The sequence below is a fragment of the Zonotrichia albicollis genome, chromosome 5, assembly GCF_047830755.1.
Source record: "Zonotrichia albicollis isolate bZonAlb1 chromosome 5, bZonAlb1.hap1, whole genome shotgun sequence".
Lineage (NCBI taxonomy): Eukaryota > Metazoa > Chordata > Aves > Passeriformes > Passerellidae > Zonotrichia > Zonotrichia albicollis.
This window is the reverse complement of record NC_133823.1, coordinates 23,454,326-23,472,181: the sequence shown is the minus strand read 5'-3', so window position 1 is coordinate 23,472,181 and position 17,856 is coordinate 23,454,326. Positions and strand designations below refer to the sequence as shown.

Here is a 17,856-nt window from a genome sequence, read left to right as displayed (position 1 = left end):
TTAAAGCAGAAACAAGCCCACCACCTGGGATAAAACCAGGGCTGGGTGGGGTTGTGTGAAGGTGGGTAGTCTAGTAACAATAGTCTGGATTGTCTTCCTACTTGTGTCCATGCCTGCTTTTATAGTAGGGCCCTTGGAAAAGCCAAAGATTGAACAAAGTCATCCATAATAGTCCTAAGTCACGTTGCAATATAATTTTCCTATTGTAATTACTAGATGTTTCAGAGAAAAATTACTGTATTTTTTTAATTTACAAAAAAAAAGTGCAATATTTACAGAATATTAAGAGGCAAATGGATGCATGTTTCAATGCCCTGCAAAAACAAAACCTTTATGAGCATGTGACATGCACTTCACCAATGTGGGGTTTTTTTAGCTTTAGCTGCTGTGTTACAGAAACATGTTTCAGTGCATTAGTGTAACTCAGAACTTTCAAATACTTTCAATGTGCTTTTGACAAGGAGAGTGTTTTTTATGAATAAAGTGCCTGTGGAAGTAAAAATCCAAAAGTTGCATGCAAGCTCAAATAAAGCATGTAAAACCACAGCCCGTACTTGAAGAGAATGGGTGCTAAGTCAGCAGCTGCAGAGAGCAGCTGGTCAACAGTCCTAAGCCTTGATAGGACTCAAAGATTAAGTTTGAGCAAAGAATATTATGTTGCTTTTGAGAGTTTACTGTGTTAATTAAACTTCCAGTGCTTCTGCTTGGGCCTTAACTCTGTTGGTTATCTTTAAGGAGAAATTAGTTCCTTTGAATTATTCTATTTTTAATGCTTTTTTCATGATAGTCTTTACTCTGCTGGGGATGTTTGTTTGCTTGTTATGTGGAGCTATTTTTTGACCTGTTAGAAGTGGAGTCACCAAATGCTTTGATTACTCAGTTAGGGTTAAAAGAGTTTGAAAAATGGTGTTTCCTTAAGTGCAGAATTAAAGGGGGTGTGTTTTTTATTACACTGATGCTAGGACTGAACAGGAAGGACTTCCATGGAAAGTACTGTAGTACTAAAGCTTGTATATGTAGTTATTGGAGTATGCAGAATATTAGAAAAGTGCTTGGATATGTTTTGCTGTTAATTTCATGTTTTTACAAGAGGCTATTTGGTTCTAATTTAAATTGGAGAAACTGATTTTAATGTTGCAACAGCTATTATTTTAACTTGAAATATCTACTGGTATGTTAGAGGAAAAGTAATATTTTATCACTTAACATTTTGAAATTAATCACATTTTCAATCAAAATTAATGTACAATTTAATCTCTGGACATCCTAGAATTGGCTATATGCCCCTGAAACCAAACTTTCAGCTGCATACATAGGGAAGGAAAGCATTTTTTAAATCTAGTTCAGCTTCTTGACTACACTGAGAAGGAAGTGGGGCTAGATTACTCTTGTACAAAGAAAACAGACAAAAACAGTCATGTGTTTCAGCTGTGCTGAATACCTTAGCTTCTTATTTTTACACTACAGAATTTAAACTTTTCTGGAGACTCAGATATAAAATATCTTTAGTTCAGCTAAATTTTTGTCTGTTTTTATATTTTTTTTCTAATAGATGCATTTTATTTGTATACATTGTAATTAGCTGCTGAATTTCTGCCAAATATGGAGAAAATAAAAGCTGAATTCAATTCTGCCAGTCTAAATCTGTTCTTAGTTTTTATCTTTTGTTCACTCCATGGCTGGTATAATGTCCACTTGCTGTTTAGATTAAAGAGACAGTTGCCTTAATTGCTCAGAGGAAAACTGACCTTGACTATTTAAAGCTTTATGTATTTCTGAAATTGCTGTAACTTCTGTATAATTGCAATAAAACCTTTTTAATGCAGTTTAGCCACTATTTTATGAGCAACTTGTCACTATCTTTACTGAATGTTCAACTGTTTAAAAAAATAGTTTGTTTAGCAAAACCCTTTTTATTGGGAAAGCTCCCTTTATTCTGTTCATGGTTTTGTTTTTGGGGATCACTTTATAGAAGGAGCACTGTGGGCAAAACATGAATACTTTTCTGTTAGTGAGGGTACAGCAAGAGTGCTTACTAAACCCACTGATGTTGCAGTAAATTATTGGGAAGATCAGACAGTGGCAGTTTATGATGTCTAATTACCTCTCTAGGGGTTAAATTTTATATTGCTGATCAGCTGGGAAGAGTGTACTAAGGTGTTTACTAGAGGGAGTGGGAAGTTACCCTCAACACCACTTCTGGGTGGGTTTGGGGGATTGGGGTGTTTGGGTGTGTTTTGGGTTTTTGTGTCTGTGTTTGAGGTTTTTATTATTGTTTTATTTGAGGGAAAGGAGGAGAGCTGCATGTCTTTTTCCTCTAAAATTTAAGCGCCTCTCTTTGAAGCCTCACTGTACTGTTTTGCATTTGCCAAGCAGGGGACCTAAAGCTGGGACGTGGTTCTAGGTTCGTCCTTGGCTATGGAAACAGAAAGTTTCGGTGTATTCCCTCGAACTGCCGGATTTTTGTGTTCGGGAACAGGGAAAAAGGATCCATCTGCATTTCCTTCCCCTCTAAACAGCTAAAAAAATAGAAATTTGCGTAAGGAGCATTTGAAAGCAAGTCCTGCGGGGGGGTGGGGAGGAGCGCTCACTTTTGTTGTTATTGGTTTTTTGGTTTTATTTCCCACGAGCAGGACTGCGGTTAATCTTCAATCCTTTACAAACCGGGGCTCTGTCGCGCCGTGCCGTGCGCGGGGGCGGTGTCGGGGCCGGGCCCGCTCCCCGCCCACAGGCCCGGCGGGCCGGGGTCAGGGCGCCACCGGCCTCGCCTCCCGCCCCCGCCATCTTAAACCGCTACGCGCCGGCGGCGAGCCGAGGCCGGCGGTGCCGCTGCCCGCGGAGATGGCGGGGACGAGCACGGAAGCTCGGACGTGGCTGCTGAGGCCGCCCACGGCCACGGAGCTGCTGCTGGTGGCTCTGTGCTGGCTCGGCTGCTACTGGCTGCTGCGGCGGTGGCCGCGGGCGTTGTCGGGGCTGCCGCCGGGCCCCGCGCCCTGGCCGCTCGTAGGCAACTTCGCCTTCGCCCTTCTGCCGCCTCCGCTGCTGCGCAGGTGGGCGGTGGATGTGAAGGGCGACCGGCTCTCCCCCGCCTTCTCGCCCCACGTCTTCCTTACCGGCCTCACCAAGATGTACGGCAGCATCTTCCGGCTCTTCGTGGGCAGCCGCCCATTCATCATCCTCAACACTTTCGGGGCGGTGCGGGAGGCGCTGGTGCAGAAGGCGGAGGTGTTCAGCGACCGGCCCTCCGTGCCCATCGTCCTCATGATCACCCACCACAAGGGTAAGGGCCCGGGGGCACCGGAAAACCCGCCGGGCAGCTGCCGCACGCCCGGAGGTGGCCGGGGTGGTGCTTGGGAGCGATGCGGAGCGGGGGTTGCTCGGGATCGGGTCTGCTCTGCCGAAATTTATAAACAACTCCCACCGCTTGTGGACTGAACTGTTTGTTTGCTTTTTGCTCCTCGCATGTGTCCCTCGCCCTGCTGCTGACAGAGAGAAACTCGCCCTGCCTTGAGGTGCAGCATCCCCGCGAAGTTCGCAGTGCGGTGCCGTGCACCACAGAGCATCTGTGTGGCTGAAGTGCCTGGTGCCTTCAGCTCTGTGTGCAGTTAGGGGACTGAGGAGCCTTTAGCTCTGTGTGCATTTAGGGGACTGGGGAGCCTTTAGCTCTGTGTGCAGTAACGGGACTGAGGAGCCTTTAGCTTTGTGTGCAGTTTGGGGACTGAGGAGCCTTTAGCTCTGTGTGCAGTAACGGGACTGGGGAGCCTTTAGCTCTGTGTGCAGTTAGGGGACTGAGGAGCCTTTAGCTCTGTGTGCATTTAGGGGACTGGGGAGCCTTTAGCTCTGTGTGCAGTAACGGGACTGAGGAGCCTTTAGCTTTGTGTGCAGTTAGGGGACCGAGGAGCCTTTAGCTTTGTGTGCAGTTAGGGGACCGAGGAGCCTTTAGCTCTGTGTGCAGTGACGGGACTGGGGAGCCTTTAGCTGTGTGTGCAGTGACGGGACTGAGGAGCCTTTAGCTCTGTGTGCAGTTAGGGGACTGAGGAGCCTTTAGCTCTGTGTGCAGTTAGGGGACTGAGGAGCCTTTAGCTCTGTGTGCAGTAACGGGACTGGGGAGCCTTTAGCTCTGTGTGCAGTTAGGGGACTGAGGAGCTGCTGGGCTGCTTTAGACTGGAGAAGGGGAGGCTCAAGGGGAGGCCTTATCTCTCTCTCCAACTGCCTGCAAAGGGCTTGTAGCCAGGGCAGGGTTGGTCTCCTGGGTAATAAGGGATAGGACAAGAGGAAATGGCCTCAAGTTGCACCGGGGGAAGTTTAAGTTGGGCATTGGGAGGAATTTGTTCACAAAAAGGGGGGTTTGACAGTGGAATGGACTGCACAGGGGCATGGTGGAATCACCATCCCTGGAGGTGTTTGTGGAAAGGCTGGATATGGCACTCAGTGCCATGGTCCCATTCACAAGGTGATGTTTGGTCATGGGTTGGAATCAATCTCCGAGGTATGTTCCAGCCTCATTGTTTCTGTGGCTGCCATTTGTGCAGGGCTTTAAGGCACAGCTGGTCTGTCATCTTTCTGATTTTGGCTGTGTGAGGGGAAGAAATTTCGAGTACTTGGGCAGTGGTATGAAACTGAGCACCCCCCCAGCTCTTACCAAGGTAGCAGTGGCAGAGATCAGGCTTCTGAGGAGTTCCATGGCCGCGCACTCTGCGCTGCCTGTGTACAAGCTACTGTTGCTGAGATATTTGCAAATGTGTTATTCTGCTTGTCAAAACTTACTGAGCATGTTTGGGTTTGGTTGTCTTTTTTTTTTTTTTTCTTTTTAAGTCCAAAAGAGAGTTACTAGTTTTTGTAGAAAAAAAGCATGAGGAGTTTAAACAGTGCTGACAATACTGCAGGTAGAATTTCTTCATGTTTACTTCTTAGGTCATTACTGATCTCTGTGTTTATGGAAATATACTTACCTTTTTCAGTTTAGGAGGTGGACCTCAGAAGGCTTGTTAGTGTGCTAGCTTGTTGTGAGACGTAGCTTTTTTTATTTTTTCCAGGGCTAGGGAAATCTGGTTTTTAAGTGCCTGAAGCATTTTTCTTTTTTTTTTTTTTTTTTTTCCTATACCAGAATTGACCTAGTAAAGAGAAGAAAGTGAGGAACCTAGATCATGTTTATAAAAATGGCATCAGGTGCCATTACTGAAATCAGTTTAAAGAATAAAAAAAAAGGTGAATTGTGTTGGTTTAATGATATTGTTCCAAGACAGATCTTACTGGCAAGTTGTTATCATGCGTGAGTATTTTTAGGTGCAGTACTTCATGAAGAACTGGAGGAGGAAAGGGGAAGAGGAGTTAGATAATTTTAGCAGTGCTGCAAATCCTCATGTTCCGGCTAGATTTTTTTTCCCCTGAATGCTGTGAATTTCATATGTATCTTGTTCTTTATCAGATTTTTTGAATACGAAGAGTAGCCAGGGCAGCTGGCGGCTTCCACCAGTGGGTGCTGCAGGAGAGTTGGACGTAGCAGGAACCTGTTGCGCACAGCCAGAGCATGCTGCATGCAAGCCCAGGGCCAGTGTCTGTCTGTGCTGCGCTGTGGCAGGGACATTGTGTTGCTCTGGGTTTGGTTTTATCTGTAAGGTCACCATAGGCATGAGGACTGCAGCATCAGGGCTGCCCAGGGGCCCATAAAACATCCCCAGCTGTTCCAAGGCGCTCATGTTAGCATGCTGGATTGCCCCAGATGCAGGAATATTGTAGAGTGAACCACGGGGCTGGTGTGTTCTGAGTGCCCAAAGGGTGAATGTGGGCAGTGGGGCCGCTGCTCCCCACAAGCTGGTTCTCCAAATGCCAGTGGAAGCTGCAGGTGCTGTCCCTTCTGCTGCCTTGGTTTGGTGGTGGCGTGAGGAGATGACTGAGCCTCTGCCAGGCTGTGTTTGTGCTAACACAAAGTGTTGTTTTTTTCGTCTGTGGTTTGTGGGGGAGGCAGATGGGTTACAGCACTCAAACTGGAGGCCTCTTAAGATTGGTTTGGGTGATAATTTCAGGGGTTTGTGGGTGAGATGTTTCTGCAGGTCAGGACAGCAGCAGTTGTGTTGGTATGTCCTAGGAAAGGAAACAATAAGGGCAGGATGTTCATCCTTCAGCTCTACCTCTCAGAATTTGGGTACTACAGCTCTGGGAGGTGTAGTGTCCATTTTTGGGTTCCTGCATGTCCTTGGGTTCTTTGGGTTCCTTCATTCTGTAAGTGAGCTATTGTGGTGAGAACTTACAGAGATCTTTTCTTGTGAGCTACATTTGCTGGTATAGTTTTGTCTTTACCTTGAGCTGCCCTGCCAGGTATGGAATGGAAGCTGTGTGGTTCTATTGCATGTAAGATGAAAAGAAAATAATTGTGCCTGGGGGAGAGCAGGTATCAGAAATGGCAAATACTTCTTGGCAGGATAGAAAATGCCATAAGAACTTAAGGGAGAAGGTAGTAGTCAATTCTTAATTCTTAATTCATCATCACATCTGCAGAAAGAGAAGTAGTAGACTGGGGAGAAACTAGATCTGTGGTCTGATTTTAGTATTTTAGTTTTTTGTATTCTGTAGCTTGGAGAGGTAGCAAAGACTGAATCTGCAGAGTACATGGAGTCAGAGTGGTTGTCTGCCTTTATAGCCCTGCCCTGTGCATATCCACATGTGGACATCTGGCAACACAGAAGTTGAATGTTTTTAAATGTCGTGAGTGCAGTGTTTGTCAATGTTCCCAGGATTGCACTAGAGCTAGCAGTAAAAAATGTGAGGGATGGAGGAGAGTAAGTAAGCCTTTGCTTCTTGTGAGGATTTTAATTTTATTTGTGTAAAAAGGGGGATAAAATGATCTCTCTGGTTTTCTGAGTTTGTTGGTTGTACTGAAAGGGTTTCATTATCAGCTCATAGAAATTCAGCCTCTGTAGTGAGCATGAAGTCCCGGTTATTGTTGCTTCAGAGTTTATTATTGTATGGCCTTCAGGGTTTTTTTGTTGTTGTTTGTTTTGTTTTGCTTTAATTTCTTTACAGGGGAGGTTGTTGTTTGTGATTTTTTAAAGAGTAGAGATGTCTGTGCTGAGTAACTTGGCTTTTTAGGGCGGGCAGATTTTCTTTGAAATCAGCAAAGGACTATTCCATTATTGTATCTTGCTAGGGATGCAGTTGAGAGTTTGCTTTCTTCTCTTTCCTCTGTTGTTCTGTCTTTATGCTCTTCTTTTTCCCTAATCTGTCTTCTATGCAATTATTTCCCAATTTACAAATCAGTTGTTAGTATTCTGCAGCAGTTTGGGGTTTGGGGACGTCAGAAAGCACCGATGCTCACTGCAGGCTCGCTGCGTGTGGGGACATTTGTTGTTGGTGTCAGCTTTTCTGTGGGCCTAGGCAAGTCTCTGTTACATTCAAGACAATAGATCTGTTTTGTTTTATTGAAAGTATTTGGATCCTAAAACTAATTTTCCTAACCCCCCCAAAAAAAGGGAAGAGACTGTGGGTGCATAGCCTGTTTTAGAGATATTTGTTGTGGGATAGAAACAGTGATAACTTTGTTTTGTTCCAAGAAATCCATGTTTCTTTTGCAACCCAGCCACAAAGCCTGGAGACCCAGGGTTCTTGGTTCTTGGCCAAATTCAACCCAGGTTGGTTCTTGGCCAAATCCAGCCCCAAATACTCCTGTTTTTTTCACTTAACCTACTTGAGGACACCAGTGCTAACAGGAAACAGTTGAGAGAGAAAATCTGGAAAGATTTTGGTTCTGTTTTTTTGAAGAGCCAGGAAGTGGGCATTTGAATAGATTGCCTGAGGAATGTCTTCATGCAGAGAAAATGAAATTCAGCTGATTCTGAGCTTGTCCTGACTCTTCCTAATGTTCTTATTTAGGAGGTTTGAAGCTAGGTCATGTGTTTGTATTCTTTGAGCATTAAGAACTTGGAACATTAACTAGTAGAAATGTAAGTAATGTTAAGTATTGAAACATGATGCATCTTTTAGTACTTATGTACTACTTCTATTTTATTATGGCCATTTCTCTGTTTAAATTCAAGGTTACGGTTTGCAGTTGACAGATGAAAAACTGATGTTGCTTTTACAAAGTAACTTTTTGTTTCCAGAAAAAAATCATTTCAAAAAGGTGGTGTTGTTTTCCTAGAACAAATCCAGAACTAGATCATGTTTGATGACTAAACTTTCTCAGGTTAACCATGGAGTACATTAGAAATTGCAGGTTGTGTATTTGTTACCCTGTGGTGTCTTTGGTGTGGTCTTTTAATTCAACACAAGAGATGTTTCTGTTTGAAAGTGAGTAATTGGGATTTAATTTAGATGGTGTTTCTTAATGACTCAATCATCTAGAACAAGTGCCTGCAGGCATCAAAACTGTTGAGATGCATATCAAGCAGGATTTTGCCAAGTGTCCCTGAACCTGCTTTCACCTTCCCAGTTTTTTTGCAGTGTGAGTATCCTGTATTTTTATTATAACTTAAAGATAAAGCTTTCTTGTAATAGACACGCTTGCAAAAAGTTTCTGTAACACGAAGGGGGAAAATGCAAATCAGTTTGTGTTTTAATGTCTTCTGTTATGCCTTGCTGAAGAAGTTCATGTCTCAGGATATTGGGGAGAAAAGGCTGTATCTAACATATATCCCAAATTAACTGTTCCCTCTTCTCCATCTATTTGTTTCTTGCAAAGTCTAATGAAACTAGTGATGTAACTTGGATATTTGTTTCAGTGATGAGGAAAAGGAGGGACAGGATTTCCAAAAGCTATGATAAAGAACCTTGTGTTTTTCCTTTAGCTCCTAGACGGGTGCTTGGGAGAGATTTGCTGTGTATCATTTGCCTCTTTTCTGGCTCTTGGGTTGCAGGCATGGCTAACTATTTCTAATTGAAAGTTGGGCATTTTGGTTTCAGTCTCTCCCTTTTTCTTTCAGGTGTTATTTTTGCACCTTATGGTCCTGTGTGGAAGCAACAGAGGAAATTCTCTCTATCAACACTGCGTCATTTTGGAGTAGGGAGACACAGCTTAGAGCCTAAAATCATCGAGGAGCTGAACTTTGTGAAGGAGGAGATGCTGAAGCACGGCAAGGATTCCTTTAATCCCTTCCCGATCATTCGCAACGCGGTGTCCAATGTTATCTGCTCCATGGCCTTTGGCAAGCGCTTTAACTACGAGGATGCTGAGTTCAAGACGATGCTGAAGAACATGGCCCGTGCCCTGGAGCTGAGTGTCAACAGCTACATGATCCTGGTCAACATCTGCCCCTGGCTCTACTACCTTCCCTTTGGGCCCTTCCGCGAGCTCCGGCAAACCGAGCTGGACATCACTGCTTTTCTGAAGAGAATAATTGCCCAGCACAGGGACACACTGGATGCAGCAAATCCCAGGGACTTCATTGATATGTACTTCATCCATGCCGAGGAAGAGAAGAACAACAAGGAGAGCAGTTTTAATGACGATTACCTGTTTTTTATCATTGGGGATCTCTTCATCGCCGGCACTGATACAACTTCCAACACATTGCTGTGGTGTCTGCTCTACATGTCTCTTTACCCTGAAGTACAAGGTGAGATTACTTTTATTGTAGGTGATTTATCCCAGACTGTAAAGCTCCAGATGGATGCTCCGAAACAGAAGCAGGCAGCAACAGCGAAGGAATCATTTGGAGAGCCCGCAGTTTGTGTTGTATGTGTGAATTGAAAGGCTGGTGTGTAATCAGGCATCTTCTATCCTGCTATTCTATGATGATTTCTGGGTTAGTGCTATATATTAAGTGCTAAATAGCCCTTTAACCTGGGAATTTCTTCTAGTTTGGGACAACTTTATCTTTCCCAAGCAATTCCAGAGAACTTTAGCATGTTTGAAAAAGTTTGGCAGTTTTGACATTCCAGGCTTGTAGTAGTGATAGAAGATGTGTGAAGTCCATAGTGCTAATAAGGTCTGCTTTTATGGCTCCCTGAGCAGGGAGGTTCTTGGACCTGGCAGCAGAGTCTGGGGAAGTAAAACACCACCTGCTGTAGGGGAGGATCAAATCAGAGACAGCTTAAGCAAACTGGATTTGCACAAATGCACAGCACCAGCTGCCAGTGTTGTTAGAGGGCCTCTCCCCATCAGTGCTCAGGGCAGTTGGATGGGTTGCTGATGATGAGGGATGGGGGGACACAGACAGAGGCAGAACAAATTGGTCTTGTTCAGTGTTAGAGAAGGATGACTGAGGGGAAACCTTATGCTATCTACTACTGTCTGATCAAAAGATGTTAAGAAGATGGAGGCAGTCTCCTCTGAGGTGTGCTGTGGAGGGAAGGGAAGGGAAGCAGTGGAAACCACCTACTGCAAGAAAATTCTGATCAGATACTAGGAAAGGAAATTGCCCTGTCAGCATGGCAAAGGAGTGACACAGATTGCCCTGAGAGTTAACAGAATCTCTGGTTTTGGAATTTTTCAAAACTAAGTGGGTCATGACCAGTAGTAGTCTCATCTACCCTGAGTTGGATCTGTTTGGAAAAATCTCTTCAAATAGGTCAAGATCACAGTTTATTGCACAAAGTCAAACAAACTGCAAAACAGGGAGAGAGTTCACTGGGGACAAATGTGAAGTAAACTTTTATTGCACAGGCTTATTCTTCTGTTTTAATGCTGTCTGTTATCACTGCTTGACTTGATATGCACTTACATGGATTATATGCATTCTAAATTACACAAATGGAATCCAGAAGAGTTTTGTGTTTGTTTTTTTAAACTTTTTTTCCTTCTGCCTGGTGCTGTATGTGTATGTGCTAGTCAATTTTCACTTTTCTGCTGATCTCTAACAATTTTATTACCTCTCTGCTTTCCCCTTATGCTGTGGCTCTTGTCAAGTAATCTAAATATGCTCAGTAGTTCAGACTGCATCACTTTTAATATCCCATTCCTTTTATCCTGATTGCCTTGGAGCTGTGTGTGGGCCCCTTTTTTTGTTCCTGGAAATACATTTCTCTTAAATGTATTTCCTTCCTAGAGAAAATACTGGAATTATGTTTCCTTTAGAAGTAGCAAAAGTTGCTTGCAGGCATGGAAAGGAAACTAAGGGCTATCAGAGGAAAAAAAGTATTTTTCTCTGTGGAAAAAAGTTTTGCTTTTTACACGGAAATAGAGAATGATGTGGATGGACAATAAGGTGAAGCCATGGGGAGTATTTGGTTTGTTCTGTTCCCTGACTTTGTTTTGGCCCTTGACTTCTGAAGATCATTGAGGTTTTTTAAAAATATGAAAAGTTGTGGAGCAGTTCAAATAACATGCTGTTGCAGAGGCTGCTGGAGTTTACATTTTGCAGCTGGAAATGTGAGCAGCATGTTGGCTGCTCTCTGTATAGTTCCTCGTATTTTTAGAAACAATGTACAAATGAATTGTTCAGGATAAAGCACTGGTGTGACATTCGGTATGAGACAGTCTCATTATATTTTTTTTTAATATTGAAAACTTTATTTATTTGTTTAGATTACTGTGAACATACATGCCTGAATATAGGGCTACAATAGGTCCCTAATAGAAGGGAAAGAAAGAACTTTCTTCCCCACAAAGAGCCACACCGTCAGCACGTCTCTTGCTGTATTTTTTGTGTTTTTCAATGTTCCTCATGCATGAGCTTTTCTTCTGGGGCAAACCCAGTAGGTGGCAGCAGCGGCTCCTCAGACGCAGTTCAGGCAGCAAGTGGGGATGCTGCTCGGGAAACGGAGAGTTTTTTTGCGTTGAGGTTTTATTTAATCTTGTATCGCTGTCAAGGAGAGAAAAGAGCAAAAACTCAGAATATCAGCAGCCTGGTTGGAAAAGGCAAGCGGAACAACCACAAAGTATGCAGGATATAACGGGTAAAAATAAAAATTGACTTTTATTATTATTGAATAAAGGTTAGTTTTGAGGTCTCCTTCTCCAAGATGATCTTTTGTGGTGTAGCCAGATTGCAAGTTACCTGCAAGAAAAGGTACATCATCCTGTATGTATGTTGGTGAAGCAAGTCCTGAATTTGGAAACTTCTATGAAGAGAATTATTTGTATGCTGAGGCTTCAACATACAAAGAAATGAAAGGGCAAGGAAATAATTTGATCTTTTTTTCTCCCCATGAATGAGAAAGTTGATAAACTCATGAATTTTTTGGACTTTGCAGAAGAGCTGCAAAGGGAAAGGAGTACTGCTGCTGCCTTTGGGGGAAATGGGAAATACCTGATTTTAGGTTCTGTGAATAGAAAGTAGGAAATGGCCTTAACAAGTTAAATGACTTCAGTGCTTGCAGTAACAGCACCAGAATTCCTGCTCCACAATGAAGTATCTAAAGCAACTGCATGAAAAACTTTCCCATCTCTTCATGCTCAGACACACACTGCACACAGTTCTCTCACTGTTCAAGTTTTTAATTGCAGAGCAGAAGCTTGATCTTCCCATCGTTCAAATGACTGTATAATTAAACTCCTAAATAAGATTATGAATACATTTGGAGTAGCAGCAGGACTTTTTCTGTACGTTTCCAATACCTCAGTGCTAGCAATGTCTGTCAGCTCAGTAGCTTTACTCCTGACTCTTGTAAAGATTGTGCTTGGTTGTTCTCTTCATAGCTGAGTCTGTTCCTAAGGCTAATGTTGGCATAGCTGTTTCAGCTAGGAATAACATCTTGAAGTAATTTTTTAGACATCTAAGTAAACAGTGAAGCAAGCACAGTCAGATGAAATTGAGATTGTCTTCTCACATATTATGTCTTTTGACTTCTTTCTTTTTCTTGCTCCTTTTGAATAGAGAAAGTCCATGCAGAAATCGAAGCAGTTCTGGGACGTGACAAAGTTCCCTCTCTTGCTCACAAGGCTCAAATGCCCTTCACAGAGGCAACCATTATGGAAGTGCAGAGGATGACTGCAGTCGTTCCCCTTTCCATTCCTCGAATGGCCTCAGAAACTGCTGGTAAGCATTTCTAGAGACTTGTTACTACAGCATTTCCTCTGGGGCTGAAGATGTGATGGGGTATCTAGTGATAATTTGCAAAGACCTCATTTACGTATTAGACCTGTAAAACAAATATGTAAATGTCCTTTCTAGGAAGCAGGAGGCCTTGACATAGTTCTCTATGTAAGCAGCATGTCTGACCTGACATCCAGCAGTTTTTCTAATCTCCAGTGATTTCTTCTCTGGGAGTCAGCATGTATTGACTAATGTGCTGAGTCCATAGCTGGCAGCTGAGACTGCAGCTTTGTACCTGAAGCAGCAGAGCTGTTCTTGGCATTCTGACACAGAGGTCTGAAAACATCAGTTTAGAGTGATTGGTTTGATAAAGGCTTACACCACTGACCTCCACACGTACAGAAAACATTAAGAAATAGCACCTCCCAACTCAGCTATGTATTTTCATAAACATAGCTGAGCACTGGCCAAAGTCAGTGTGAGAGAGCAATACTCAGCTTTTAAACCTACTACTGAATTGTTACTGAACTGATCAGCTTTTCTAAATGTTTTGATTTGCAGGGGAGTGAGGTGCAGCAAGCTGAAATGAGACTAGTCATTTCAAAACCCTTGTGTCACAACAGTTCAAAGTTCATCCTTTGACTTTGGTGGGGCTCTGTGACAGCACAGGAGCAGGAGGAAAGTGGGTCACAGTATTGGGGTGCTGCAGAGTGCATTTCTGACAACTGCTGCTTCCTTCTCTCTGCAGAAGCTGTTGGTGTAATTTGGTGTCTTTCCAGCTGCTCAGGCTTGTGCGATTCTGACTGAAGCAGGGTAGCAGAGACCACCTTTGCCTTCAGCTTTTGCTACATTTGCAGCCCACAGCTAGGAATTTATGTAATTTTTTGTGACATCCTCTTGTTGTCTTTTTACTGCTATTTTTCTCATGTTTCCTTCTAGCAACTTGTCACATCTCTGTCTCTCCTTTTGTTTAAAGTGCTCCAGGGATATACTATTCCTAAGGGTAGTGTGATTGTGCCCAACCTGTGGTCGGTACACAGAGATCCAAACATTTGGGAGAAGCCAGATGAATTTCAACCATCAAGATTTCTGGATGAAAATGGCCAGCTAATAAAGAAAGAGTCATTCATTCCTTTTGGAATGGGTAAGATAATCCACATGGAGTCATTAGCTGGGTGGGTGGGTGGTGGTGTTTCAAGTGTAGGGCCTTGGGAGTGAGAGATGTAAAAGTTGCACATAGGACCAATTATGGAAATAGATTTATTATCACAGTTGGTGGCTTGCAAAATGGTTTGGGCTCCTAAGAAGCCAGTCACTAGACAGAAATTATGAATTGTCCTTTGGTATACTTTTGCTTTGGATGTAAATGTTGTTAATATGAACTAGTACAGCTGAGCAAGGCGTAGACTCAAATACAGGAGGCCAGAGCTTCAGAGGTCATAGCTTAATAGTAGTTTGAGCCTTTGTTGGACTATGGTAGCACAGGGGAATTACATGTGTGTTAACAAAGAGGTCAACTGTATAAAGCCAGTAATACCTCTCTTCTAATTGTTCTTTAGGTAAACGTGTGTGCATGGGAGAGCAGTTGGCAAAAATGGAGCTGTTCTTGATTTTTTCAAGTCTTATGCAAAGTTTTACCTTTATGTACCCTGAAAATGCTGCAAAACCATCTATGGAGGGAAGGTTTGGTCTAACTTTAGCTCCATGTCCATTCAACATAATAGCTTTGAAGAAATGATGCAGTGTCAAAAAAGATTAAGCAAAGAAATACTGCACTTTTAAAATACAGCTTTTTTTTTCTTTTTTTTTCTTTCTTTTTTTTTTTTATTATTATTATTTCCAGCTTATTTTGTTACTTTCTTTCCAGAAAACAACCCCAACTGCTTAGGCCTTCCTAGTCAGTGAGAATGATCCATTTAGCCTTCTGGAAAGATTTTTTTTTGTCAGCTGTTGCATTCCACAAATGAACTGACAGCATAGTTTTTAATTTGATATTAAAACTTGGTGGGCTTAACCTCTGCCTATTATGGTCAGTTTATCAAATGTTGATTATGGGAGAATGGTCCAAAACATTTGTTACTGTTCTGGCAAATAGTAATTGTGAAAAATTGTGAAAGCCACACATAAACATTTCATTTACCAAAGGAGTGAAGCACATCATGTAATATTAAAAATATTAATGAATTGTTAGCATTTTCTGTGAAAAGAAAGATTGTAACTGAGCTTAAATAATTACTTATACTTTTTGGAAATTACAAAATTACATTACTTTTAACTTTGGAGGATTGTTTTTTTCAGCTAACTTATAGATGTAGTAGATTGGATCCAAATATCCTTGAGATTCAGGGCTCACTATAAAAAAGCAGCTACCAAGTTGGAAAAGCCAGGATTTGAGGCCAAAGGAATCCTTGAATATGCCATATTCTCAACATGGAATGAGTGTGCAGCATCAGGATGCAGATGTTTTCTGTCAGAATGCAAACAAGAGCGGACTTCTCTAAGAAGAAAGAGCAGAACTCCATTCTCTCTGGTGCCAAACATATTCAAGCCATCTGTGCTGCCTGTGGCATTCATTGTTTACCTCATGGCAGCACTGGCTGCAGGCTGGAGGGGACCAGCAGCAGCTCACTGGGGAAAGCACTACAGTCTGCAGTGTACTGAAGTCCTGAAGTCGGGGCTGGTGCTCAGGTTGTTCATCCACAGGCAGCGTGGATAGTACTTCCCTCTGGCTTTGGGAACTGGAGACTTCAAATATGGCATCACTACAGGTGCTGCTTATGCATTTACCAGGAACAGGAGGATGGGTCTCTCTTTATTATCTTCCATATAGAGTAAAAGAATCTGTAGTTCATGCAGCATTAGTGTATCAGTACTTTTTTCACATGCAGAATCTTAATGCTCCTAACCACTGTCAAACCAGCTGCTGAGGAAACCTCATGTTAATTGTTTCAGAACAGGACACTCAGTCTTGCCTTGTATTTCAGACGTGGAAAGTGATCTTTTGGGGGGCTATGTAACAACTAACCTTTAAATAGTTGTTCTTAATCCTTCTTTAATTTCTCTACACTCCTTTTGATCTATCAGAATTTCATATCACATTAATTAAGTTCTTATGTACTCTTCTAAAGATTTTTTTCCCATCACTGGAGATGTAGAAAATACTTGGAGTCCTCCTAATGTCAAGTTTCCAAGACTAGAATGTGAATTTGAATGTAATTTGGAATTGGGTATTCCACAGCAGAAACAAAACTTAAATTGTAGAAGAGACAACTTTTCAGCTTTAAATTAATGTCTGGTTTTGTCACTTTTAACCTTGAAGTTTTAAAAGCCAGGTAGTGCCTAACAAAGACTGTAAGATAGTTATTTTGCATTTAAATTAAGGTTTTCTGTTACCTGTTTTGAATAACAGAGTGCCTTAATTTTTGAATTATGTATTTGGTTGGTGAGGTATCCCACTGTTTCTGTGAGAACTTTCAATGCCTTTCAATTTAATTAGGTTGACTTTGGACTATATAGGCTTGTGGGTTTGGTTTTTTGGTATGAAGTTTTTGAAAACTTAGTACAATAAAAAGTTGATTTTGGTACCAATGCTAATGAATGTACTCTAAAACCTGAGAGTACTTGAGAATTAAGCACTTTATTTAATTTAATTTTGTATTTTCCAATGAATAAATAGATTCTATAGGGTTGGGATTTTTGTCTGGAAATCTTAAAATTATGCTTAATTGAGAAGCTAAAATTAAGTGCTGATAATATTTATCTTTCTGTTGAAATGCCTCTTTAAACAACATAATGATGTTGGTGTGCAACTGATCACTTTTACAAAATACCTGTCCTTTTAATCAATGAAGACACATTTGAAAAGCACTTTAGTATTTTTTTACAGATTCCAAAGAAGATGCAATTCACATAATCCCCTGGTATGTGAAACTGTACATATTTGTGCTTGTTTTGCCTGCTGAGTTTAGTTTAAAATGTCACCTTTGAGAATTAGCCTTCTACAAATACTACTTTGAGAATGTGGGTTTTGGTGGTACCTGTGATCAAATGCTGCAATGTGCCACATGCTAAAACTGCTGACTGGAAGTTCCAACCACTTCAAAGTGTGCTAGAATACAGGATGCTGTTGGAGTAAAAAAAGACAATAAATACCTGTCTTTCATACCTTCCAGGTGCATTGAAATTTTCACAGGATACCGTAACAGTAGCTCAACAATAGCATAAAAGCAGCAAAATCTGTAGTTTTCAAAGTGTGTTGCCATCTTTGGCCGACTGAAAAGAGTGGTAGCAAAGTTGGTTTGTTTTTGTAAATGTATCCTCCCCCTCTCCTTTTTTTAGCAGAGGAAGCATCTCAAATGCCTTGTTGAAAAATGTATGCCCAGATAAGTGGGTGACTGTTTCTGAAGGCTGAAAATATCTTTATTTCTAAAATTTCTTTGCTTCAATGTATTTTTATTTTGAATAAAGTAATTCCCAAGTAAGTGTTTCACAGCTTTGAAAAGTCATTTCAATGAGTTCCACTTACTGACTAAACTTGTGGTGTTTGCCATCTTAACATCTTGCAGAAAAAGCTTCTGAGTGAGAAAATGTTAAAAATACTCTGGATGAGGAGTGAAGTAGGTGGGGAAACAAAGTGAAATTGGGAAAAAAACATTGCCAGGCATGTTATGATCAAATGATAGAAAGAGGTTTTAAAAAAACACGTAACTAGAATAGCAGAGGGAAGGGTAGGAGATAATGAAGATAAAAAAGCAAATTAATTGTCAGCAGGAGGGGGTGTGCATCCTGCAGGAAAGGAAACCTGGGCAGAGAGGGAAAGGGGTGCCAAGAGGGAGCCTGGGGGAGCAGGCAAAGGGCCCCCAAGGGGTCTCGGGAAAGTGGGACATCCTTCCCTATGGAAGAACAAGGGGCTGAGCAGGAGCCAGCTGAAGTGTTTGTGGGGAGG

At 42.1% G+C, this 17,856-nt stretch overlaps 1 protein-coding gene across 1 annotated transcript; it reads left to right on the top strand.

The window, feature by feature from the left end:
- The first annotated feature begins 2,692 nt into the window (after nt 1-2,692).
- CYP2U1 (cytochrome P450 family 2 subfamily U member 1) lies at nt 2,693-17,400 on the top strand. The gene is made up of 5 exons (XM_005484737.4): nt 2,693-3,280; nt 8,919-9,551; nt 12,753-12,914; nt 13,888-14,055; nt 14,471-17,400. Exons 1-5 carry the CDS (start codon nt 2,842-2,844, stop codon nt 14,647-14,649), a joined length of 1,581 nt encoding a protein of 526 aa, XP_005484794.2. The 5' UTR covers nt 2,693-2,841; the 3' UTR covers nt 14,650-17,400.
- Nucleotides 17,401-17,856: the final 456 nt, after the last annotated feature.